The sequence below is a fragment of the Amphiura filiformis genome, chromosome 12 (genome assembly GCF_039555335.1).
Source record: "Amphiura filiformis chromosome 12, Afil_fr2py, whole genome shotgun sequence".
Lineage (NCBI taxonomy): Eukaryota > Metazoa > Echinodermata > Ophiuroidea > Amphilepidida > Amphiuridae > Amphiura > Amphiura filiformis.
The window spans coordinates 6,272,457-6,298,988 of NC_092639.1; the positions used below are offsets into that span (position 1 = coordinate 6,272,457).

Consider the following 26,532-nt stretch of genomic DNA (forward strand, 5'->3'; position numbering starts at 1 on the left):
CTTGGGTTAAGATGATGTTAGCTGTTAAATAGGCACCACCGGGGTGAGTAAATCAGGCTTGTAGCAGGCATGAGGCTATGATATGATGTATTGCCACTTTGTTCTCCTAATTGGTCCACAGTTATTACATGATTTAGGGACTTGGGTTAAGATGATGTTAGCTGTTAAATAGGCACCACCGGGGTGAGTAAATCAGGCTTGTAGCAGGCATGAGGCTATGATATGATGTATTGCCACTTTAGTTTCCTAATTGGTCCACAGTTATTACATGATTTAGGGACTTGGGTTAAGATGATGTTAGCTGTTAAATAGGCACCACCGGGGTGAGTAAATCAGGCTTGTAGCAGGCATGAGGCTATGATATGATGTATTGCCACTTTGTTCTCCTAATTGGTCCACAGTTATTACATGATTTAGAGACTTGGGTTAAGATGATGTTAGGTTAGCTGTTAAATAGGCACCACCGGGGTGAGTAAATCAGGCTTGTAGCAGGCATGAGGCTATGATATGATGTATTGCCACTTTGTTCTCCTAATTGGTCCACAGTTATTACATGATTTAGGGACTTGGGTTAAGATGATGTTAGGTTAGCTGTTAAATAGGCACCACCGGGGTGAGTAAATCAGGCTTGTAGCAGGCATGAGGCTATGATATGATGTATTGCCACTTTGTTCTCCTAATTGGTCCACAGTTATTACATGATTTAGAGACTTGGGTTAAGATGATGTTAGGTTAGCTGTTAAATAGGCACCACCAGGGTGAGTAAATCAGGCTTGTAGCAGGCATGAGGCTATGATATGATGTATTGCCACTTTAGTTTCCTAATTGGTCCACAGTTATTACATGATTTAGGGACTTGGGTTAAGATGAGGTTAGCTGTTAAATAGGCACCACCATGGTGAGTAAATCAGGCTTGTAGCAGGCATGAGGCTATGATATGATGTATTGCCACTTTGTTCTCCTAATTGGTCCACAGTTATTACATGATTTAGAGACTTGGGTTAAGATGATGTTAGGTTAGCTGTTAAATAGGCACCACCGGGGTGAGTAAATCAGGCTTGTAGCAGGCATGAGGCTATGATATGATGTATTGCCACTTTGTTCTCCTAATTGGTCCACAGTTATTACATGATTTAGGGACTTGGGTTAAGATGATGTTAGCTGTTAAATAGGCACCACCAGGGTGAGTAAATCAAGCGTGTAGCAGGCATGAGGCTATGATATGATGTATTGCCACTTTGTTCTCCTAATTGGTCCACAGTTATTACATGATTTAGGGACTTGGGTTAAGATGAGGTTAGCTGTTAAATAGGCACCACCGGGGTGAGTAAATCAGGCTTGTAGCAGGCATGAGGCTATGATATGATGTATTGCCACTTTGTTCTCCTAATTGGTCCACAGTTATTACATGATTTAGGGACTTGGGTTAAGATGAGGTTAGCTGTTAAATAGGCACCACCGGGGTGAGTAAATCAGGCTTGTAGCAGGCATGAGGCTATGATATGATGTATTGCCACTTTGTTCTCCTAATTGGTCCACAGTTATTACATGATTTAGGGACTTGGGTTAAGATGAGGTTAGCTGTTAAATAGGCACCACCGGGTGAGAGTAAATCAGGCTTGTAGCAGGCATGAGGCTATGATATGATGTATTGCCACTTTGTTCTCCTAATTGGTCCACAGTTATTACATGATTTATGGACTTGGGTTAAGATGACGTTAGCTGTTAAATAGGCACCACCGGGGTGAGTAAATCAGGCTTGTAGCAGGCATGAGGCTATGATATGATGTATTGCCACTTTGTTCTCCTAATTGGTCCACAGTTATTACATGATTTAGGGACTTGGGTTAAGATGATGTTAGCTGTTAAATAGGCAGCACCAGGGTGAGTAAATCAGGCTTGTAGCAGGCATGAGGCTATGATATGATGTATTGCCACTTTAGTCTCCTAATTGGTCCACAGTTATTACATGATTTAGGGACTTGGGTTAAGATGATGTTAGCTGTTAAATAGGCACCACCAGGGTGAGTAAATCAGGCTTGTAGCAGGCATGAGGCTATGATATGATGTATTGCCTCTTTAGTCTCCTAATTGGTCCACAGTTATTACATGATTTAGGGACTTGGGTTAAGATGATGTTAGCTGTTAAATAGGCAGCACCAGGGTGAGTAAATCAGGCTTGTAGCAGGCATGAGGCTATGATATGATGTATTGCCTCTTTAGTCTCCTAATTGGTCCACAGTTATTACATGATTTAGGGACTTGGGTTAAGATGATGTTAGCTGTTAAATAGGCACCACCAGGGTGAGTAAATCAGGGTTGTAGCAGGCATGAGGCTATGATATGATGTATTGCCACTTTAGTCTCCTAATTGGTCCACAGTTATTACATGATTTATGGACTTGGGTTAAGATGATGTTAGCTGTTAAATAGGCACCACCAGGGTGAGTAAATCAGGCTTGTAGCAGGCATGAGGCTATGCTATGATGTATTGCCACTTTATAGTCTCCTAATTGGTCCACAGTTATTACATGATTTAGGGACTTGGGTTAAGATGAGGTTAGCTGTTAAGTAGGCACCACCAGGGTGTTTAAATCAAGCTTGTAGCAGGCATGAGGCTATGATATGATGTATTGCCACTTTAGTCTCCTAATTGGTCCACAGTTATTACATGATTTAGGGACTTGGGTTAAGATGATGTTAGCTGTTAAATAGGCACCACCAGGGTGAGTAAATCAGGCTTGTAGCAGGCATGAGGCTATGCTATGATGTATTGCCTCTTTAGTCTCCTAATTGGTCCACAGTTATTACATGATTTAGGGACTTGGGTTAAGATGATGTTGTTAGCTGTTAAATAGGCACCACCGGGGTGAGTAAATCAGGCTTGTAGCAGGCATGAGGCTATGCTATGATGTATTGCCACTTTATAGTCTCCTAATTGGTCCACAGTTATTACATGATTTAGGGACTTGGGTTAAGATGATGTTAGCTGTTAAATAGGCACCACCAGGGTGAGTAAATCAGGCTTGTAGCAGGCATGAGGCTATGCTATGATGTATTGCCTCTTTAGTCTCCTAATTGGTCCACAGTTATTACATGATTTAGGGACTTGGGTTAAGATGATGTTAGCTGTTAAATAGGCACCACCGGGGTGAGTAAATCAGGCTTGTAGCAGGCATGAGGCTATGCTATGATGTATTGCCTCTTTAGTCTCCTAATTGGTCCACAGTTATTACATGATTTAGGGACTTGGGTTAAGATGATGTTAGCTGTTAAGTAGGCGCCACCAGGGTGAGTAAATCAGGCTTGTAGCAGGCATGAGGCTATGATATGATGTATTGCCACTTTATAGTCTCCTAATTGGTCCACAGTTATTACATGATTTATGGACTTGGGTTAAGATGATGTTAGCTGTTAAGTAGGCATCACCAGGGTGAGTAAATCAGGCTTGTAGCAGGCATGAGGCTATGCTATGATGTATTGCCACTTTATAGTCTCCTAATTGGTCCACAGTTATTACATGATTTATGGACTTGGGTTAAGATGATGTTAGCTGTTAAATAGGCACCACCGGGGTGAGTAAATCAGGCTTGTAGCAGGCATGAGGCTATGATATGATGTATTGCCACTTTAGTCTCCTAATTGGTCCACATTTATTACATGATTTAGGGACTTGGGTTAAGATGATGTTAGCTGTTAAATAGGCAGCACCAGGGTGAGTAAATCAGGCGTGTATAAGGCATGAGGCTATGATATGATGTATTGCCACTTTATAGTCTCCTAATTGGTCCACATTTATTACATGATTTAGGGACTTGGGTTAAGATGATGTTAGCTGTTAAATAGGCACTCACCAGGGTGAGTAAATCAGGCTTGTAGCAGGCATGAGGCTATGATATGATGTATTGCCACTTTATAGTCTCCTAATTGGTCCACAGTTATTACATGATTTAGGGACTTGGGTTAAGATGATGTTAGCTGTTAAATAGGCACCACCAGGGTGAGTAAATCAGGCGTGTAGCAGGCATGAGGCTATGATATGATGTATTGCCACTTTAGTCTCCTAATTGGTCCACAGTTATTACATGATTTATGGACTTTGGTTAAGATGATGTTAGCTGTTAAATAGGCACCACCGGGGTGAGTAAATCAGGCTTGTAGCAGGCATGAGGCTATGATATGATGTATTGCCACTTTATAGTCTCCTAATTGGTCCACAGTTATTACATGATTTAGGGACTTGGGTTAAGATGATGTTAGCTGTTAAATAGGCAGCACCAGGGTGAGTAAATCAGGCTTGTAGCAGGCATGAGGCTATGATATGATGTATTGCCACTTTAGTTCTCCTAATTGGTCCACAGTTATTACATGATTTATGGACTTGGGTTAAGATGATGTTAGCTGTTAAATAGGCACCACCGGGGTGAGTAAATCAGGCTTGTAGCAGGCATGAGGCTATGCTATGATGTATTGCCACTTTATAGTCTCCTAATTGGTCCACAGTTATTACATGATTTATGGACTTGGGTTAAGATGATGTTAGCTGTTAAATAGGCACCACCGGGGTGAGTAAATCAGGCTTGTAGCAGGCATGAGGCTATGATATGATGTATTGCCTCTTTAGTCTCCTAATTGGTCCACAGTTATTACATGATTTATGGACTTGGGTTAAGATGATGTTAGCTGTTAAATAGGCAGCACCGGGGTGAGTAAATCAAGCTTGTAGCAGGCATGAGGCTATGATATGATGTATTGCCACTTTATAGTCTCCTAATTGGTCCACATTTATTACATGATTTAGGGACTTGGGTTTAGATGATGTTAGCTGTTAAATAGGCACTCACCAGGGTGAGTAAATCAGGCTTGTAGCAGGCATGAGGCTATGCTATGATGTATTGCCTCTTTAGTCTCCTAATTGGTCCACAGTTATTACATGATTTAGGGACTTGGGTTAAGATGATGTTAGCTGTTAAATAGGCAGCACCGGGGTGAGTAAATCAGGCGTGTAGCAGGCATGAGGCTATGATATGATGTATTGCCTCTTTAGTCTCCTAATTGGTCCACATTTATTACATGATTTAGGGACTTGGGTTAAGATGATGTTAGCTGTTAAATAGGCAGCACCAGGGTGAGTAAATCAGGCTTGTAGCAGGCATGAGGCTATGCTATGATGTATTGCCTCTTTAGTCTCCTAATTGGTCCACAGTTATTACATGATTTAGGGACTTGGGTTAAGATGATGTTAGCTGTTAAATAGGCACCACCAGGGTGAGTAAATCAGGCTTGTAGCAGGCATGAGGCTATGATATGATGTATTGCCTCTTTAGTCTCCTAATTGGTCCACAGTTATTACATGATTTAGGGACTTGGGTTTAGATGATGTTAGCTGTTAAATAGGCACCACCGGGGTGAGTAAATCAGGCTTGTAGCAGGCATGAGGCTATGATATGATGTATTGCCACTTTATAGTCTCCTAATTGGTCCACAGTTATTACATGATTTAGGGACTTGGGTTAAGATGATGTTAGCTGTTAAATAGGCACCACCAGGGTGAGTAAATCAGGCGTGTAGCAGGCATGAGGCTATGATATGATGTATTGCCACTTTAGTCTCCTAATTGGTCCACAGTTATTACATGATTTAGGGACTTGGGTTAAGATGATGTTAGCTGTTAAATAGGCACCACCAGGGTGAGTAAATCAGGCTTGTAGCAGGCATGAGGCTATGATATGATGTATTGCCACTTTATAGTCTCCTAATTGGTCCACATTTATTACATGATTTAGGGACTTGGGTTAAGATGATGTTAGCTGTTAAATAGGCACCACCAGGGTGAGTAAATCAGGCGTGTAGCAGGCATGAGGCTATGATATGATGTATTGCCACTTTAGTCTCCTAATTGGTCCACAGTTATTACATGATTTAGGGACTTGGGTTAAGATGATGTTAGCTGTTAAATAGGCACCACCGGGCACTTGTAGCAGGCATGAGGCTATGATATGATGTATTGCCACTTTATAGTCTCCTAATTGGTCCACAGTTATTACATGATTTAGGGACTTGGGTTAAGATGATGTTAGCTGTTAAATAGGCAGCACCAGGGTGAGTAAATCAGGCGTGTAGCAGGCATGAGGCTATGCTATGATGTATTGCCTCTTTAGTCTCCTAATTGGTCCACAGTTATTACATGATTTATGGACTTGGGTTAAGATGATGTTAGCTGTTAAATAGGCACCACCAGGGTGAGTAAATCAGGCTTGTAGCAGGCATGAGGCTATGATATGATGTATTGCCACTTTATAGTCTCCTAATTGGTCCACAGTTATTACATGATTTAGGGACTTGGGTTAAGATGATGTTAGCTGTTAAATAGGCACCACCGGGGTGAGTAAATCAGGCTTGTAGCAGGCATGAGGCTATGCTATGATGTATTGCCACTTTATAGTCTCCTAATTGGTCCACAGTTATTACATGATTTATGGACTTGGGTTAAGATGATGTTAGCTGTTAAATAGGCACTCACCAGGGTGAGTAAATCAGGCCTGTAGCAGGCATGAGGCTGTGATATGATGTATTGCCTCTTTAGTCTCCTAATTGGTCCACAGTTATTACATGATTTATGGACTTGGGTTAAGATGATGTTAGCTGTTAAATAGGCACCACCAGGGTGAGTAAATCAGGCCTGTAGCAGGCATGAGGCTATGATATGATGTATTGCCACTTTAGTTTCCTAATTGGTCCACAGTTATTACATGATTTATGGACTTGGGTTAAGATGATGTTAGCTGTTAAATAGGCACCACCAGGGTGAGTAAATCAGGCTTGTAGCAGGCATGAGGCTATGATATGATGTATTGCCACTTTAGTCTCCTAATTGGTCCACAGTTATTACATGATTTATGGACTTGGGTTAAGATGATGTTAGCTGTTAAATAGGCACCACCAGGGTGAGTAAATCAGGCTTGTAGCAGGCATGAGGCTATGATATGATGTATTGCCTCTTTAGTCTCCTAATTGGTCCACAGTTATTACATGATTTAGGGACTTGGGTTTAGATGATGTTAGCTGTTAAATAGGCACCACCGGGGTGAGTAAATCAGGCTTGTAGCAGGCATGAGGCTATGATATGATGTATTGCCACTTTATAGTCTCCTAATTGGTCCACAGTTATTACATGATTTAGGGACTTGGGTTAAGATGAGGTTAGCTGTTAAGTAGGCACCACCAGGGTGAGTAAATCAGGCTTGTAGCAGGCATGAGGCTATGATATGATGTATTGCCACTTTAGTCTCCTAATTGGTCCACAGTTATTACATGATTTATGGACTTGGGTTAAGATGATGTTAGCTGTTAAATAGGCACCACCAGGGTGAGTAAATCAGGCTTGTAGCAGGCATGAGGCTATGATATGATGTATTGCCTCTTTAGTCTCCTAATTGGTTCACAGTTATTACATGATTTAGGGACTTGGGTTAAGATGATGTTAGTAGCTTGTAGCAGGCATGAGGCTATGCTATGATGTATTGCCTCTTTAGTCTCCTAATTGGTCCACAGTTATTACATGATTTAGGGACTTGGGTTAAGATGATGTTAGCTGTTAAATAGGCAGCACCAGGGTGAGTAAATCAGGCCTGTAGCAGGCATGAGGCTATGCTATGATGTATTGCCTCTTTAGTCTCCTAATTGGTCCACAGTTATTACATGATTTAGGGACTTGGGTTAAGATGATGTTAGCTGTTAAATAGGCACCACCGGGGTGAGTAAATCAGGCTTGTAGCAGGCATGAGGCTATGATATGATGTATTGCCACTTTATAGTCTCCTAATTGGTCCACAGTTATTACATGATTTATGGACTTGGGTTAAGATGATGTTAGCTGTTAAATAGGCACCACCAGGGTGAGTAAATCAAGCTTGTAGCAGGCATGAGGCTATGATATGATGTATTGCCACTTTATAGTCTCCTAATTGGTCCACAGTTATTACATGATTTATGGACTTGGGTTAAGATGATGTTAGCTGTTAAATAGGCACCACCAGGGTGAGTAAATCAAGCTTGTAGCAGGCATGAGGCTATGATATGATGTATTGCCACTTTATAGTCTCCTAATTGGTCCACAGTTATTACATGATTTAGGGACTTGGGTTAAGATGATGTTAGCTGTTAAATAGGCACCACCAGGGTGAGTAAATCAGGCTTGTAGCAGGCATGAGGCTATGATATGATGTATTGCCACTTTATAGTCTCCTAATTGGTCCACAGTTATTACATGATTTAGGGACTTGGGTTAAGATGATGTTAGCTGTTAAATAGGCACCACCAGGGTGAGTAAATCAAGCTTGTAGCAGGCATGAGGCTATGATATGATGTATTGCCACTTTATAGTCTCCTAATTGGTCCACAGTTATTACATGATTTAGGGACTTGGGTTAAGATGATGTTAGCTGTTAAATAGGCACCACCAGGGTGAGTAAATCAGGCTTGTAGCAGGCATGAGGCTATGATATGATGTATTGCCACTTTATAGTCTCCTAATTGGTCCACAGTTATTACATGATTTAGGGACTTGGGTTAAGATGATGTTAGCTGTTAAATAGGCACCACCAGGGTGAGTAAATCAGGCTTGTAGCAGGCATGAGGCTATGATATGATGTATTGCCACTTTATAGTCTCCTAATTGGTCCACAGTTATTACATGATTTAGGGACTTGGGTTAAGATGATGTTAGCTGTTAAATAGGCACCACCAGGGTGAGTAAATCAGGCGTGTAGCAGGCATGAGGCTATGCTATGATGTATTGCCTCTTTAGTCTCCTAATTGGTCCACAGTTATTACATGATTTATGGACTTGGGTTAAGATGATGTTAGCTGTTAAATAGGCAGCACCAGGGTGAGTAAATCAGGCGTGTAGCAGGCATGAGGCTATGATATGATGTATTGCCACTTTAGTCTCCTAATTGGTCCCCAGTTATTACATGATTTATGGACTTGGGTTAAGATGATGTTAGCTGTTAAATAGGCACCACCGGGGTGAGTAAATCAGGCTTGTAGCAGGCATGAGGCTATGCTATGATGTATTGCCACTTTATAGTCTCCTAATTGGTCCACAGTTATTACATGATTTATGGACTTGGGTTAAGATGATGTTAGCTGTTAAATAGGCACCACCAGGGTGTTTAAATCAAGCTTGTAGCAGGCATGAGGCTATGATATGATGTATTGCCACTTTATAGTCTCCTAATTGGTCCACAGTTATTACATGATTTAGGGACTTGGGTTAAGATGATGTTAGCTGTTAAATAGGCACTCACCAGGGTGAGTAAATCAGGCTCGTGTAGCAGGCATGAGGCTATGATATGATGTATTGCCACTTTATAGTCTCCTAATTGGTCCACAGTTATTACATGATTTAGGGACTTGGGTTAAGATGATGTTAGCTGTTAAATAGGCACCACCAGGGTGAGTAAATCAGGCTTGTAGCAGGCATGAGGCTATGATATGATGTATTGCCACTTTATAGTCTCCTAATTGGTCCACATTTATTACATGATTTAGGGACTTGGGTTAAGATGATGTTAGCTGTTAAATAGGCACCACCAGGGTGAGTAAATCAGGCTTGTAGCAGGCATGAGGCTATGCTATGATGTATTGCCTCTTTAGTCTCCTAATTGGTCCACAGTTATTACATGATTTAGGGACTTGGGTTAAGATGATGTTAGCTGTTAAATAGGCACCACCAGGGTGAGTAAATCAGGCTTGTAGCAGGCATGAGGCTATGCTATGATGTATTGCCTCTTTAGTCTCCTAATTGGTCCACAGTTATTACATGATTTATGGACTTGGGTTAAGATGAGGTTAGCTGTTAAATAGGCACTCACCAGGGTGAGTAAATCAGGCTTGTAGCAGGCATGAGGCTATGATATGATGTATTGCCTCTTTAGTCTCCTAATTGGTTCACAGTTATTACATGATTTAGGGACTTGGGTTAAGATGATGTTAGCTGTTAAATAGGCACCACCAGGGTGAGTAAATCAGGCTTGTAGCAGGCATGAGGCTATGATATGATGTATTGCCACTTTATAGTCTCCTAATTGGTCCACAGTTATTACATGATTTAGGGACTTGGGTTAAGATGATGTTAGCTGTTAAATAGGCACCACCGGGGTGAGTAAATCAGGGTTGTAGCAGGCATGAGGCTATGATATGATGTATTGCCACTTTATAGTCTCCTAATTGGTCCACAGTTATTACATGATTTAGGGACTTGGGTTAAGATGATGTTAGCTGTTAAATAGGCACCACCAGGGTGAGTAAATCAGGCTTGTAGCAGGCATGAGGCTATGATATGATGTATTGCCACTTTATAGTCTCCTAATTGGTCCACAGTTATTACATGATTTAGGGACTTGGGTTAAGATGATGTTAGCTGTTAAATAGGCACCACCAGGGTGAGTAAATCAGGCGTGTAGCAGGCATGAGGCTATGATATGATGTATTGCCACTTGTGCATTGTCCTCCCAATTAGTCCACAGCTGTTACATGATTTTATAGGGATTTTAACTTTAATTATCATAAAACTATATTTGGGCTAGGACAATGATTACATATGCTAGCTTTATTAGGATAGGTTCAGGGATAAGGTTACATAACAACATTGTACATGGATGAAATAGGGGGAAAATGGCTATTGGCCTATGAAACACTGTATGCAGCACAGTACTCCTCTAGAGCAAGGGTTTTCAACCTTCAACGTTAAGGTTCCAAGAAGGTTGGAATCTTTTGCACAAGAGATTATGAAAGTGAAACACATTTGAATTCAGAGCATTGGCACATTCATATCATTGGCCAAGCATTTTTCCTTGTCTAGAGTAAACTGTGTGTGTGTCATACACTGACTGGATTGGTACTAATCAAACTGGGACTTTGATTTGATTTCTTTCTTTGTATACTACTAGTATATTGTTTAAAAGCTCTAACAATGTTAGTGAATCTTTCACATAATAGCCCTTTAGCAAGAGTGTATTTGGTATGGTATCAGGAAGTAGCTAGGAGGTTATGGGTTGTAGCTATTAGCAATGTCTCCCAAAGATACATGGGAAGTTAATCATAATTATGTGAGTTTGTATATATTTTGAATCCACATTGACCAGATGGGGCAAGAGGGCAGCACACAACCGAGCACAGATAGTGTATTACATGGCAGAGAACCTTGAGCTACGACGTGAGGAGGTTGCCAAGGAGATAGCCCAGATGACAGGACATACACTAGAGTATGCACAGCTTGAGGTGGATCTGTCCATACAGAGACTGTTCTATTGGGGAGCATATGCTGATAAATATGGAGGAACTGTACAAGTATGTAAAAGATGACATTGTTTAAATATCAAATGGAAAATGAAAATTCGAATATGTTGCAAATATAGGCAGTTGAATTTTCAGGGTTTTTACCAGAATATCTTGTTTGATCAATAGTATATTTGACGCATCACATCAAAACACAGCAGCTGTTGGATGCCTAATTTAAAGATAATAATGATGTGTATCGAACATACATAAAGTATATTATGGAATGTGTGCAACATTTGTCACCAAAATCACTAATTACATCTGAAATTGTGAGGTATTTAAAGAGATGACTGTCATGTTTTGATGTGATGAGTTACATTTAATTAATGAATTAAAGGAGGATTTCGTGATCCTAGCATCCTCTTTTTATGACATTTTTCAGTAGATATCCACGAAAAAAGCTTATTTCCAAAATTTCAGTTGATTCCGATTTTGCGTTTGCGAGTTATGCATGATTATGTGTATTACACTGCTCCATAGACAATGTGTTGTAATTTCGTTCTGGTGCACCAGAACGAAATTCAAATTTGGCGATATTTTTGCTAAACGAATTAATCTGCAAGAAATATTTGGTACATAAACATTATGTAGCCAGAGGTATCCAGTGGTGTAAAAATCTCAACTTTTTTTGGGAAAAGTGGGGGGATGAGGCTGTGGATCACGAAATGCCCCTTTAATGACTTGTAAAATCAATGTACTTACTCAAGTGTATATTGTTACAGACTTTTTATTTTGAAATCTGGGTAGAAGCACAATGTACATGTAGTTAATGCCTGGCTGGGATTTGGTGATCTGTGAACCTAAGTGTGTAGGGCCCAGGTCCTTAAACTATAAAGCCAAGAAATGCTAAATTCCGCTTTTCTCCGCTTTGTAATTTTAGCACATTTCTGACATAATAAAATTTCACAAGAATCCAGCGAGTAGCAGCGCAATGCACATGAGTCATGTTCAAACACGTTCAAAAGGTCTGGAAAGCCCCAAGAGCTATTTTAGTCGGGCACGCAAAGGATTCTGGGATACTCGAGCTGTGAAAATTGTATTTTTTTTCTTTTTCTAGGTCATTTTTGCTTATTTTTATATTTGTTTTCAGAAATACGTTTTCCGCTTTACCTCTGAATTCTTGGCTTTACCTTAAACTGTGTGTTGGCGGTGTGCCCATCAGGTGCTGTTTTCCAGTGGAACTTAGTGCCTATTAGGTCTCCTAGTAATAACTAGTCATGAAAACCAACAAATCATGTTTGTTATATTTGTATTGTCTTGTTTTTATATGATTCCATTTTTATGCAATCCTTGTCCATTTGATTTTATCGTGTTATTTATTTTGACTGCAATGTAATCGATTACCTGTTTGCTGTGGGCCACTTTTTAACTTATTTGACCCCAAATTCTCAGCTAAAAACAACAAACAATAAAATCCTTGAACCTCAGATCATTAAGTTGCATATGGATGTTGACAATGTTCAGGTCACTGTATATTAAAACCATTCTGTATTAATTTTTTGTAGGAAACCTTACTCTATGGAGCTACAGTGAAAATCCATGAGCCAGTAGGTGTTGTGGCTATAGCTTGCCCAGACCAGTACCCACTCCTGGCATTTGTCTCTCTGTTTGCACCAGCCGTTATCAGGGGTAATACAGTGCTTATTCTACCCAGTGAGAAGTACCCACTGTCTGCTATGGGATTTTACCAGGTAAGTGTATCAGCATAGTTTGAGAGACTGAAAGTTAGTGAAACAAATGGCTAGTGAAACCAAAGAACCCAAATTATTTCTTGAACTGATTGATTTTTTGGAGACTGGGGGGATGGCGATGTCTCCAGCCATCCAAGAAGAGCGGTGTTCCCAAAGTGTCTGGTATTGTCATACTAATAATAAACATCTCAAAAAAAGTAACTGACCCCCTTAAATAATGACCATTATTGAAACACAGGTGATTTTATTACAAATCTGTAAAATGCATTGGAAGCAGAATTTATTTCTGCACATTTTGACACCTCATTTGTAGCATTTGACTAAATATTGACGTCACAGCATACATTTAAATCAATGTAGCCCAAGATTTGAAAGTTGCAGTAAATTCTATTGGTGTTGCATTCAGTGTAATGGAAGGAAATCTGAGTAATGGTATCTGAGAGATTTTGTATTGTAAAAGTTTGTATGTAAGTGCAACTTTCAAATCTGGACCTCACTACATTAAATTGACAGGTGTTTTATTGTTTTCCGGGCTATCGTATCAAATGAGGTGTCAAAATGCGCTGAAATAAATTCTGCTTCCAACGCATTTTATAGATTTGCAATACATTAGCCCCTTTTTGAATAATGACCATTATTTAAGGGGGGTTAGTTACTTTTTTTGAGATGTTTATTATGTTTCTGTAGCTGAAGGGGGTAAGCGGGTTCTGTGCAATCAAAAATTCACCCATAATGCAAATTTGAAATCAAAATATACCACAACATTTTCCCCTAACACCCATTTCAGCATCCACTTGCAGGGACTTGTAATTAAGCCATAATGTGTGATTTACTCCACAATGATACCCTCAATTTTGCATGAATTTCTACTTTTCGCATGATTGTAATAAAATAATAAGCCTTAGCCTGAAGTGCTTTAATTACAGTAAAATTTAAGGTTTTATAAAATCCTGAGATCTCCGGTTTTAGTCCGAGTTCACCAATCGAGTGATGGCTGACATGTCTCTTGCATGTGTTTCATTAAAACACTTAAGAATCAGTGACGTATAATCTGTGTTTATTGCTATTCGTTTTACATCTAATTTAAAATCTAGACATCCCAGCTGCATACACGCATTAACGATAAATTATATTTGATGGAAAGAAATTACCTCATTTACTAATTAATGTGATCAGTGAAAACTAACATTTTGTGAAAAACAAATAAGAATAGCACATTATTGCTTTAATGTTGTCTTTTTCATATTGTTTCCAGGTGTTTGACACATCCGACCTACCAGGTGGTGTGGTGAACATCCTCACAGGCAACCGCGAACACCTCACAAAGTATCTTGCCGAGCATCAAGACATCCAGGCCATGTGGTACTTTGGCTCAGCTGAAGGGTCAACGTTCGTGGAGTGGACCTCGGCGGCTAACCTGAAGCGTACATGGGTGAACTATGGATCGGATAGGGATTGGTCAGATAGGCAACAAGGTCAGGGTGAGGAATTCCTCTACCATGCTACTCAGGTGAAGAATATATGGATCCCCATGGGTGACATCTATGCTAATTAAATAACATTTTGAGTCTGTATAATGTCATGGTCATGATGTCAGTAAAACAAAGGTTGGATCTTCTTACCATACATCAAGATATCAAAATCCTGTACTGTCAAAAAGAAAAATCTCTTTTTAAAGTGAGGGCAAAATACTTTGTGCTACAGGCCCAATTGCATAACCCAGATTTTGGGGATTTTTTACCTGTTTTTGATGAAAGTGGATTTTTTCCTTCAGATTTTCCAAGCTTTTTTTCAGATTTTCCAAGCTTAATGTGATATTTAGAGCCATTTAGCCTCTTTCAGAAAAAAAAACTGTTTTTTTAATCCATCACCTAACCATCCAGAATTTGATCTGGGATATTCAATCACTGTGTATAATACTCTAGTAAAATATCTAGCTTCTAATTCAACTGGGGAAGATACAAACATATGATCTGACATAATCTTGTGTATTTTCAGTTCAAACATCCTGCAGGAATTTTGATTTTAAGATTATCAATTTGGAAATTAAAAGGTCATGGTTTTGATACCCTTTTATTTAGGTGTCTGTACCATTGTTTAGCCTCTGCACATATGTAAGCTATAGTTGCCTATGATCAACATATAATAAATTCAGCAGTGCAGCATTTGTATATGCGGTGATGTCCGTGTCAAACCCATCTTACGTGCAATGATTATTCTTCATAACATGCATTGTGAGCAGTTTCATATTATTCTTTTAAAATGCATTTTGGATGTGCAGCAAAAGGATTTTCTCCATGTATGGGCTATGTTAAAAAGAAGTTAAACAACCCAGAGTGAGAAATGACAGGATACAGTACTCATATAATGATATGCTAGAGGAGAGTGTTCAGTGTTTGGAAAACAGTATTACTTCCAGGGTTATATTATGTGTAATTAATAAGATGATAGTTTCTCTTAAAGGAGTATTTCGTGATCCTAGCATCCTCTTTTTATGACATTTTTCAGTAGTATCCACAAAAAAAGCTTATTCCCCAAATTTCAGTTGATTCTGATTTTGCGTGTGCGCGTTATGCATGATTGTGTGTATTACACTGTTTCATAGACCACTGTTGTAATTTTGTCCTGGTATACCAGAACGTAATTCAAATTTGACAATATTTTTGCCAAATAAATTGATCTGCAAGAATTTTTTGTACATAAACATTACATAGCCAGAGGTTTCCAGTGGTATAAAAATCTCAACTTTTTTTTGAAAAGTGGGGGATGAGGCTGTGAATCACGAAATGCCCCTTTAATCATAATGTTAAAGAAATGGCCAAGGGTAAAGTATTAACACATCCACATGTACATTTGAGCCATGGTGAAACAAAATGACAGTGTGTAATAAGTGGTGTTCTAATACTCTTGGAAAAGTTTTTGGAAAGTGGAAAACTTCATGATAAGTTTGTTTTCCATTTACACGAAATATGTTTTGTCCAGTCCGTTAACTAGCACAGCCCAGAAAATAAGCAAAAGACAAAATGCCTATGTGTGATGATTAATTTGAAAATGTATTTTTCCACTAGAAAATTTGAATTTGTTGTGTACCCATGTAGGGATTCTTATGAGGACGTACATGTAGTATCAACCAGATATGCCATATTGTGGTTTTAGTAAATAGACAAAGGTTGCTATACCCATTTAAAGTTCATACAACCTGTGTGGGAGATTAAAGTCTTGTCTTCCATTTTACTTCTGGCAATCTTCTGAGATGATTTAATAGTAGTATGAATTAACTTCCAGTACTTATATTGTAATATACTATCCAAATTTTACTTAGCAGCATGTCTTCCCAACCTCATTCCAAAAGTACTAGATTTTATTATTTCACCTTTACTGATTGGACATAATGTTCAGTATAGAGACTCTTATTCAAGCATCGTGTATAAACTTGAAAGCATTTAAGTATGACTTGTGCTTTTGTTTCGCAAACCAAAAAAATTGTTGTGTAACAAATAAGAATATAAATATCTCACCATAGCTGTAAGCAAATATCTATGTTCGGTAGGAAAAGCCGCCTATGTGCTTTTGGCCCCTGAACATGTTTAAAACAAAACTGTCAATAGGTTACATAGGAGGTTTTGCTTTATACATGTTCAGGGGCCAATGACAAATACCGTATTTCGTCAAATAAACGCCCCCGGCGTTACGGGGGGGCATTTATTCAAGGTCAATTTTAGAACGATAATTCCCGTTAAAATCATTAGGTTTAACTTAAAACTCACGCTAAAATGACAAATATGAACTAGAAACACTGACTTCTGGTTCACTTCTGGGTTTCTGATCAGATTTTCAGCAATTATTGATGCTATTATCGACCATGTGGGCAACTTGGTAAGCTTACTACACAAGATAGTATGGAAATATCGTCATTTTTGAAACATCTTGGTTGAAAAAAGTGGTGGGGGCGTTTATTTGAGGGGGGCGGCGACTATTTGACGAAATACGGAAGGAGGTTTTTCCTGCCCAATGACAATATTGAATTGTAGATAAAGGACCGTTTAAAATGTATTTTGTGCCCCAGAATTTTGTTTGAAACATAAGAGTGCCTTATATTGATTCTATTTTTTTGCAAGTACTGACTGCAATATTTGAAAACAATTATTTTTTAAGAAAGGATTTGTGGTGCTTTGTCCATGTTAACCAAAACAAAGCTTCTGTTTGTTCGGAGTACATGTAGTGTAGGAAATGTGTTAAGCAAGAGGCTGATGAGTCAACATTTTGAACATCACGATCTTATTTGATAAGAACTATTAGATTTAAATAAAAACATAATCAAAATCATTTCAAAAACATAACAAATCATTGCCACATATATAGAAATGTATATATTTATCTGTATTCGTTGTGCCGTTGAAATTTCTACATTAATTATACTCTTTATTTTTAAGTATATATTTTAGCATGTTTTTTCTGTTCTCTTTAGATCTTTTGAAATGTCAATGTCATTATGCCAGATCTATGCCACAGATTACCAGTCTGGGGTACTTGATTTTTCAAATCAGTAAGTGACAGGGATGGGGAATTCACACACATAATTAATTAGCATTTATCCAAATTAGCTCACTAATTATGCAAATTAGAGGGTGGCTTCACTACATAATAGTATAATACATTAGAACATATTAGAAAACCAAGTTTCAAGGCAAAAGTAGGCAAAATAAATGTACCCTGAACATTTATGCATGGATTTTTAGCAAAATATTGGCAAAAATTGCATATTAATGAGCCTCTCCAGTCATTTAAGCTCATTAACTTTATTGATTATTGGTAAAAACAATAAGATACAAAGAAAATATAACATGATATATTTTGAAAACCGTATGTCCTATTAACTTCAAACAAAAGGCATATTGATAAGTGTGATTTGCCCTACTCCATTAATCTGTTTAAAACATGCTTAGAGCACTTTCATAATGCCTCCAATACCACCTTATTGAATTTTAAAGTTAACATGAACTATTTAAGGATGACAATAAAGGGAAATGCAACTGTATTGATTTGCCAGCTTCCCATCGACAAGATGGCGAAAGGCTGACGGCTTCGATATCATGAACATTTCATCCTGAGGGACGGTGTATTATATGGATAAATTATGGGGACTTGATCAAACATTATTGATGGATTAACTTAACATTATGAACTTTTTGAATTTATTCATCAAGATTAATTTTTGTTGCAAAGCAAGATTTGAAAACAACATATATTGTTAATTTGTATTTTACCTGTAGTTAATATTTTCCCATTGTGTGTGTGCTGATAGTAAATTAGAAAGAGTAATTATTAGTAGGAAACACAAATTTAAAGGTAAAATGATGTCTTATCATATGTTATGTAAAGTGTGCTGAAGCTTGTGGATCAAACGTCTACGCATTGTGCCTGTCCATAGCACACTCTTTTTTTAAATTTAGATAGGAGGTTCATCATTGTACCAAAGAAATATAATAAATTCATATTCCTTTTAGATGTCATGGAAGTGACAAAATCGGATACGGCAACAAAAAAACCCTGTTTTATGGGCGGATGGTAGGGTTGGTCGGTCAGGATTTTGATTAAAAAAAAAATTTGCAAACATATTTTGAAAAATATTTCGAATTTTTTCAAAAATTTCATAACAAATTTTGAACCAAAACGACAGATTTTACATGATTTTAGCAAAACTAAGAAAAATAAAAAATTCTCCCAAAATCTGGGTCGGTCGGGCCCTTAATAGGGTTTTTCTTTTGTGTCACCTAAAGGTTAAATATAACATCACATTAATTTCTAAAGTCCTGACATATGCATGAATTCATACTGAACTCTTTGGTGCAATCATTAATTTGTAATATCACTTATGCAAGTCATTGTCACAATGGTACTTATGAAGACTTCATGTATCTTTAATTACAAAATTCACCCGGGTGCTTCATGTCGTGAGTTGGGTCAAAAACGCACAATATGTACTAGAAAATGACTTGATTATTCACTGTTTGGTGTTCTTTTCATTTTACTTTCTTTTTTTTCAAGTTTGAAGTAACCCATCATGTATCTTTAATTACAAAATTCCCCTGCATGCTTAATGTTGTGAGTCAAAAACGCACAATAAAATCAAAATGTACTAGAAAATGACTTGATTCACTGTTTGTTGTTCTTTTCATTTTACTTTTTTTTCAAGTTTGAAGTAACCCAGCAAACATAGAAAACGTTTAAATGTTGATTTATATGAAGGGTATAAAGTGTTAAAGAACATGCAGAAAACATTTGAAAACTTGTCTCTAGTATAAATTTTGTCTGTTAAATTACTGGTCGGTAGGCTCTCAAGAGTATTCAGTCTTATCAAAATGCCAAAAAATATTTTTGAAATAAAATCTCATATAAAATGCTTTAAAAATGTTTACATGACCTTCATATAACCTGACATATAAATGTTATTAAAATGTTTTGACACTAAAACCAGGATGCGTTAATAACACGTTTACAATGTTTTTAAAACATTTCTGCTGCCGAAACTTTATCCTGAATCATCATATTTGGATTAAGGTACGCAAGAGCTTTCCATCTTGCCATGGTAACCGAATCCATTGCACCTTTCTCTCATATTGATACAGATATATAGATGCAGAAATGTGAAAGGAAAATATAGTGTATATACACATCAAGCAAACCTGTCAGATACCATTATTTTCCTCTTGATTATGGTATTAAATGATGATGGCATAATGCAAGGAACATTCAAAAGAATTCTGCGAAACACTAATTCTGGCCAAGACATGGCCAAGATTTACTCTGTAGAGTGAAGGTGTGCAGCATTCACCAAAACAGTGTATGTTGAGTAGAGATTGCAAAATATTGGATGATTTTATCCATTAAAACAATTCTGCAATGTATCTTAACTTATAGGTTAGCCTTGATAATGTATGGATATCACCTTGCTTTCAACTGAGGCAGACAAAAGTTATAAAATGAGTCCTCCAAGAAGTCATCCACTGGTTTCCACGACAACCATTTATCTTCATGAAGAATGGAATTGGTAGGCGTACCCCAGAAATGTGGGTCCTGTAGTAAAATAGTGGGAATATTTTGAAATATTATTTTACTGAAAAAATAGTGATAAATTTTGGAGAAAGAAGAAGTTCATATTTATATTAATACTAAAAATTGTTTGTCTGAAAGCTGATGTGCCCATTGGTGAAACATTCCGCATGCATGCATTCTTGATTAGCATTAACCAATCAGAGCAAACATTAGAAAAATGCAAGGAGTGTATTGAATGTGTATAATGCATAGGCAGGTACTGTTGGACACGTTCATTTTTCTTGCAGGTTGATGCATTTATATTTGCTCACATTTACAGTGACATTTGGGTTATAAAAATAGCAAAAATCACAGAATTATTTTCCCAAATGAAATAGGTTAATAAATGCATATCACTTGTTGCATGAGAAATTTTACAAAATAATGCAACATTGTACTGAGATGTTGATGTGTCTAATGCACCCCCCCCCCCATGCAGGGCTTGTGCATATTAAACACTTCAACGTCTCAGAACACATGCATTATTTTGAACAATTACACTCCCAATAAGCGATATGCATTTTATGAACATATGTGACCGTACAGCACGAATGAGCCGTAAATGTCCGCAATTGTATTCTGAGTTACAGTGTAAAATGGGCATGAAGGTCGTATTCATAGGTACCTCAATTGGGTGCTACGTGTACCTCATTAAATGAGATACACGTAGCACCAAATTGAAATACCTATGGATATGACCTTCATGCCCATTTTACACTGTAACTCAGAATACAATTGAGGACATTTACGGCTCATTCGTGCTGTACGGTCACATATATAATTAATTTTTTACAGCTGCTATTTCATTTTAATAAATCATGATATTTTACACAAGTTTCATTCAACAACTGCAGACAAGCATAATATAATAGTTTAAATAAGGGCATACATATAATAATAAAATATTAATTTATACAGTAAGCATTACAAAATTTTCAAGCACTGGAACTAAAAAATACTGTAAGTGACTTACTAAAACTAAAAGATAAGATTTAGTTCCGGTGCAAACTCCTAGTATTCCTTTAGATGATGAATCTGTATCGCCACCTGTATGTGATAAAAACGTAATTCAATTATCTCTTGAATTCCAATTTGATAGGCTGAAAAATATTGTTGTCTCAAAGCCCATGGCAGTTTCTAAAACGAATGCGGAATGAGGGGTTTTATTTTAAGATTTTTTTAAAAACTAAATTTGAATTAAGATGTCATTTTTGAGTGTTCAAAAGCACACAGCATAAAATTGTGGTTGATTAAACACAACTGAAGTACAAACATCAATTGCTTTATAACTACAATCAAGAAACTTTTCTTTTAAATTTGTCTCAGAATTTCATGATTTTACATCCAAAAACTTAAAAAAATGAATTCGGCATTTTAGCTGACATTGACGCACTAAGAGAAACGAACGTGCGTGGCGGCTCTGAGAAATAACTTTTTTTAAGCCTAAACCTATAAGAATTCGGGTTTATGGAATCAATATGGTTTTGTACCTTGCAAGTATTTTTAGTTAACAATATATAATATATATCGGATCTCCTCTACTGTCATCATTTTTTGAATTTACCAGTTGAATTTTATTTATCAAAAACAGTAATTGCTTCACCCCTATACAGACACTCATGCATGGCTCGAAAAAGTGGGGAATTTGTGAAGCTCCTTTCAAGGAAATGTTGGTGTTTGGAAGGAAATTCTGGTATTTGGAGGGAAATTGTGTCTTATTTGATTTGGAGGGAAATTGTGTCTTATTTGTATATAAAAACATGCTATATATTAGTTAGAAATTTAGCTTGCTTCCCGGGAAATTAACATTTTCTCAAGCCCTGCTGACTCATGTACCCATAATGTGCATACATTCAGACATGTCTCATTGTGGCATGTCTCAGTGTGGAATTTTCCCTTTAATTATAAAGTACATTAAAGCTTATATTATTATAACATTTCTGTAAAAATAGATTAGTATTTATTTTCCATAAAATGTTAGCTTTTACTGTCAGATATGTCCCTTTTAATTTTGAGCCGGACAAGTGAGGTAAAGCATAGAAAATTGGAATTTACTACTAGCGCCCATGCATGTTACTCCCGCGGTTGTAATACGGTTCGATCCTCGGGGTGTGTGTGTATGTGTATCCCGAACGCCGTGTACGTACTGTGCATACGTGTTCGACTTATATTTCCATCGTAATAATAAAACGCTTAAACGTTTTATTCAAAATCTCGGATTTTGACAAAACTACAGCATCTAAAGTCTTGATTTTTGCAGAGTACATTACAATCGTGTAAAAACAGAATTTAAAAATATTTTGAGGGCGTTCTCCTCAGCAAATGTTATAATATGGCTTTAATTATTTCATCTTACCCATCATAACAGGACTACCAAACTGCTGGAAGTGCTCCATCAGAGCAGGTATTTTTGATTGTAATTCCCTGCCACTGTTGATATGCATTATTTTACATGGTACCTGTTGGGGAAAAATATGAATAAACATCGTAATTTCTTTTTGCATTTGTAAGTAGAGATTAATTTATTTACATATCCACAAAGGATTTGTATAATGACTAAGGTGCCATAGACGATCTGTGAATAAGACTTGTTATTGCTTCTTTAATATCTGCAGACCTGAAACTTTTCCTCTTTTCAGCTGATTTCCTCTTTTTTTATTCCTGAAATTTACATGTTTTCTTTTCTTTTCAGTCCAATTTGAGCCAATTTCCCCCAATTTTTTCAGCATTTTTTGAGCATTTTCAGCTTTTCCCTCTTTTTTTTTTTATAAAGACCCTGTTTCAGGTCTGTATCTGGTAATAATAATTTGGTAATGCTAAAGAGAAAACTAACATGTTTGAACAATGCTCTTTAACTGTCTAGTAAAACAGTCAACTAACCTTGACTAAACAAGATTGATTAAGTTGAGATTGGATTAAGAATTTCTTTTCTATTGGCTTCAAGGCTGGACAGTACTAAAATTGTTCACTTGATTGGCTTTCTTGTGTTGTCCTTGATCTTGCTTTTTAGCCTGGCGTGAGCATTGGGACTCTACCATTTGAAATCCATACACCCCTGAAAGACATGACCTTAAACCATACAAGAGTGTGGATTGTGGAAGATTAAGGTGATGTCTTAGGGAGTGTATGGATTTTAACTAGAATAGCTCAATTTGGTTCGAGCCTGGACCCAAGCCTTGTCTCAACATAGAGTTCATGTTTACACAAACAAGTGTGAACATGGGAAAAACAGTGACATGATCTACAGGAATTGTATTTACAATAAGCATAACTTTTCACCAGGTTCGCCGTTGCAAATAATAAACCAGAGGTCCTAGGTTCGATTCCCGGTCGGGATCACTTTTTCTGCTTGTCTCCTTTATTATTTGCGACGGCAAACCTGGTGAAAAATTATGTTAATTTAACAAGTGTGAACTTACATCGTATAGATGATCTATAGTTATGCACACCTCAAACGACCCAATCCAATTTCTGGACCCAATAAATGTGTCTGGTTTATCTCCCATAGCTACCAACCCCTGTTGAATCACGGGTAATGATGGCACTTTGTTAACATTCTTCTCATTTTTGTCTTTCAATTTCTGTAATCGAATCCAAGAGCACAATGTCTGCAAAGTTCTGTAGCCACATCCCCAGCCCTAAAAAAAAAAAAGATGTGTCCCTGTTAAAATATGTTCTCATTACGGGCATCTAAAACTATAGTGACTGAAAATTATTCAATTGTACAATAAATAGATGTGAGCAAAATATGCTATCAATTATAATCAGCCGTAATTAAGTTAGTCATTAATTGTTGCAAAAAATTGATTCCCACAAACTCCTCTGTCGAGTATTAAGTGAGGATTGACTAATCACCATATAACTTAACCGCATACTGAATGGATATGATTTGGGAAGAATCATTTGTTTGCCGGATTTGACGCCCTGTGTTGCACAATATCAATTTTAATTACCGTACTATCCTTGCTAGTTTTTTTCTGTTTCTTTTCAATAATATATTGATTTATATTGCTTCAACCAACAATACAATCTACCCTTAAAATGGTTACTTACTCTATCATCAAACTTGTCACATCCATAATGATAATATTTGTATGAACCAGTTACTATGCATGATGTAGAAAGGGATGCATGATCCTCTGGCAGTGCTAGTCCATGATGGACATCTGTTAAGAGTTCTTGTACATCATCCATTGCATTTGCTTTCATCTGAAATGGAGAATAAGCATAGGAATTAGAAATAATAAAAATTCCTTTAAAAAAGGAATGTGGCGCCCAATGTGATATGGACGTGATATGGTGAATTCCATGGTGTGTAGATTTGGTATTATAATGATTTTTCTAGGGAAGAGTAGAAGATGATCAAATGCAAGAGAAATGTGTTTGATTGGGGAAGGTGTTCTGACAATCCAAATATAAACTTAGTCCACCTCAAATGACCTGTAACAATGTGTGATTGACATTACTTAATTCACCTCGGATGATTTTGATCTGACATTCAACATTTTCGCGAATACACCAATCATATCCATAACAATTTAACTCTTACAACTTCCTGTTAACTCTCTAATTTAAAACTTTAAATTTCTGTCTGTTTGCCTTTTCTGTCTTGTGCACAGAATTAGAGAAGGAGAACCGGGACTCCCTATACCGCCACGTACAATCGCGTCGTCAGCTATGGGGAGAAAATTGGGGTATTCGGTCCTTGCCGACGGTGCGCGGAGACGAACGAAAACAATTCTGCGCTCATCTGAAGCGTCTTGGTACTCGCGTGCAGGTCGCATCAAGTGCGTCTCTCAAATGCGCCCATCATCCATGTCGCGCTTGCACGACAACGAATGCCTCGAGCGCATTCCGAGGGAAACCGAATACCCCCAATTTTTGCTCCATGCCTGTATCAAGATGGCGGTCGAGTCCTGGTTCTCTGGTTTTAATTCTGTGGTCTTGTGCCATTTAGTACACTACAGTTTGTTACAATTATTAAGATAAGCAAACATTGCTGGGTAGATAACAGGATTTAGTTATTTACTTAATCCAATCATGGAGTAACCGCTATATAGATTCTATGGTAATTAGCAAACAAAAGCCATGAGGCCTCGTTAATTGATCTTATCACTATGGACCACAAGAGTCTCATCCCAATGGCATAGTCCAATAACCTTAATTACATAATCATAGTGCAAAATTTGACCTCAAGTTGCAGAGTATGAGTTTGTGTACAAAGGATGAATGTACAAATGTATTAGGGTTCCCATGATAGATGAGCATGTTGTGGATCCTAGTGTATGGTCAAATGTCACCGTCTATCGGGTTCTAAGGCACACGGTAAACTGGTTGAACGCATACAAAGGTCAGGATTTATTTGGTGTTTTTATAAATCCTAATTTTGTATTTTAAACAAAGAATATACGCTCACCATTTTATCCCGTGCATATCAGAAAACAATAATAAAATAAAATCCAAGCAAATTGTGGTTTTATTTCTGAGCTGGGCATATGGGCATAATTTTAGCAAAACAATTGCGAAGGCAATCTAGCAAGAGTGAAATTAGAACCCGTTCACAAAGTCATGCCTATATTGTGGCACCTCCGTAGAGGGCGCCACAAAAAGAGCACGGTAGACGGTACACCAACAAGTAAAATACAGACTAGACAGTATGCAGGGGGTAAAAAAAAACCCAGCAAATGTAGGCATTTTATATAGTACTAAGTTTGATAGTCAAAAATTAACAGCTTCAACTTCCAAGGCCCATATAGAAGTGCTATACCTGCAAAAACGAAGTAGGAAAAATGGGAATACAAAAGTGCAAGTGATGAAATTTTCCCCATTATTATCTAAATGAATACATGAATCGAATCCATGCATTGGTTCCTACAGTCATAATGAATGATAGTAGCATGGTAAGCTTATTCAGTTATTGATTATGCATGCGTGCCCCATAATGTGCTCATCAGACGTCCGACATCGCAGTCGCCGAGCCGACCAGCAAAATAAATAACCCCTCCATCTAATCAATTTGTACAGTATAAAATTTTTTTGGGACAAAATGAATGTGTGACGGGTCACTGCATGTGCTTACCCATCATCATTATGCTCACATACTCCGTCATACGTTCGTCAAAAGCCATGCATAGCTTGTTTATCTTCCGGTTGACTTCCCATGTATGACCCGCTCTGGTATAACACAGCTCTCAATTGCACAGTTCAGTCGCTACGCTCAATTCAACATACTGTTTACACCTTGTTCTCAACGGATGTGACAAAGGGGGCATGTCGGGGGTGTGTCTAGGTGTCTAGTTACAACGTAAACAAACCGTGGAAATAAACCAAAACCACATTCTTTAAAGCTAATGTGGTCTCAGCTTTAAAGAAATATAGGCCTAATTATAACAAAGAAATG

General features: G+C 37.6%; 2 protein-coding genes across 2 annotated transcripts in view; one reads left to right on the forward strand and one right to left on the reverse strand.

Moving 5' to 3' along the window:
* Positions 1 to 19,184, forward strand: part of LOC140165712 (aldehyde dehydrogenase family 16 member A1-like) — a 42,432-nt gene extending 23,248 nt beyond the window's left edge. The window contains exons 11-13 of the mRNA XM_072189022.1: positions 11,151 to 11,355; positions 12,852 to 13,037; positions 14,293 to 19,184. Coding sequence (XP_072045123.1) covers positions 11,151 to 11,355; positions 12,852 to 13,037; positions 14,293 to 14,592 — 691 coding nt within the window. The 3' untranslated portion in view covers positions 14,593 to 19,184. The remainder of the gene's footprint in view (positions 1 to 11,150; positions 11,356 to 12,851; positions 13,038 to 14,292) is intronic.
* A 382-nt stretch (positions 19,185 to 19,566) lies between these two features.
* LOC140165713 (ufm1-specific protease 1-like) lies at positions 19,567 to 26,300 on the reverse strand. Its single transcript, XM_072189023.1, has 6 exons — positions 26,212 to 26,300; positions 24,186 to 24,341; positions 23,552 to 23,770; positions 22,489 to 22,591; positions 21,106 to 21,179; positions 19,567 to 20,114 (listed from the first exon to the last, which is right to left on the reverse strand). The coding sequence occupies exons 2-6, from the start codon at positions 24,339 to 24,341 to the stop codon at positions 19,983 to 19,985; spliced, it is 684 nt and encodes a 227-aa protein (XP_072045124.1). The 5' UTR covers positions 26,212 to 26,300; the 3' UTR covers positions 19,567 to 19,982.
* Positions 26,301 to 26,532: the final 232 nt, after the last annotated feature.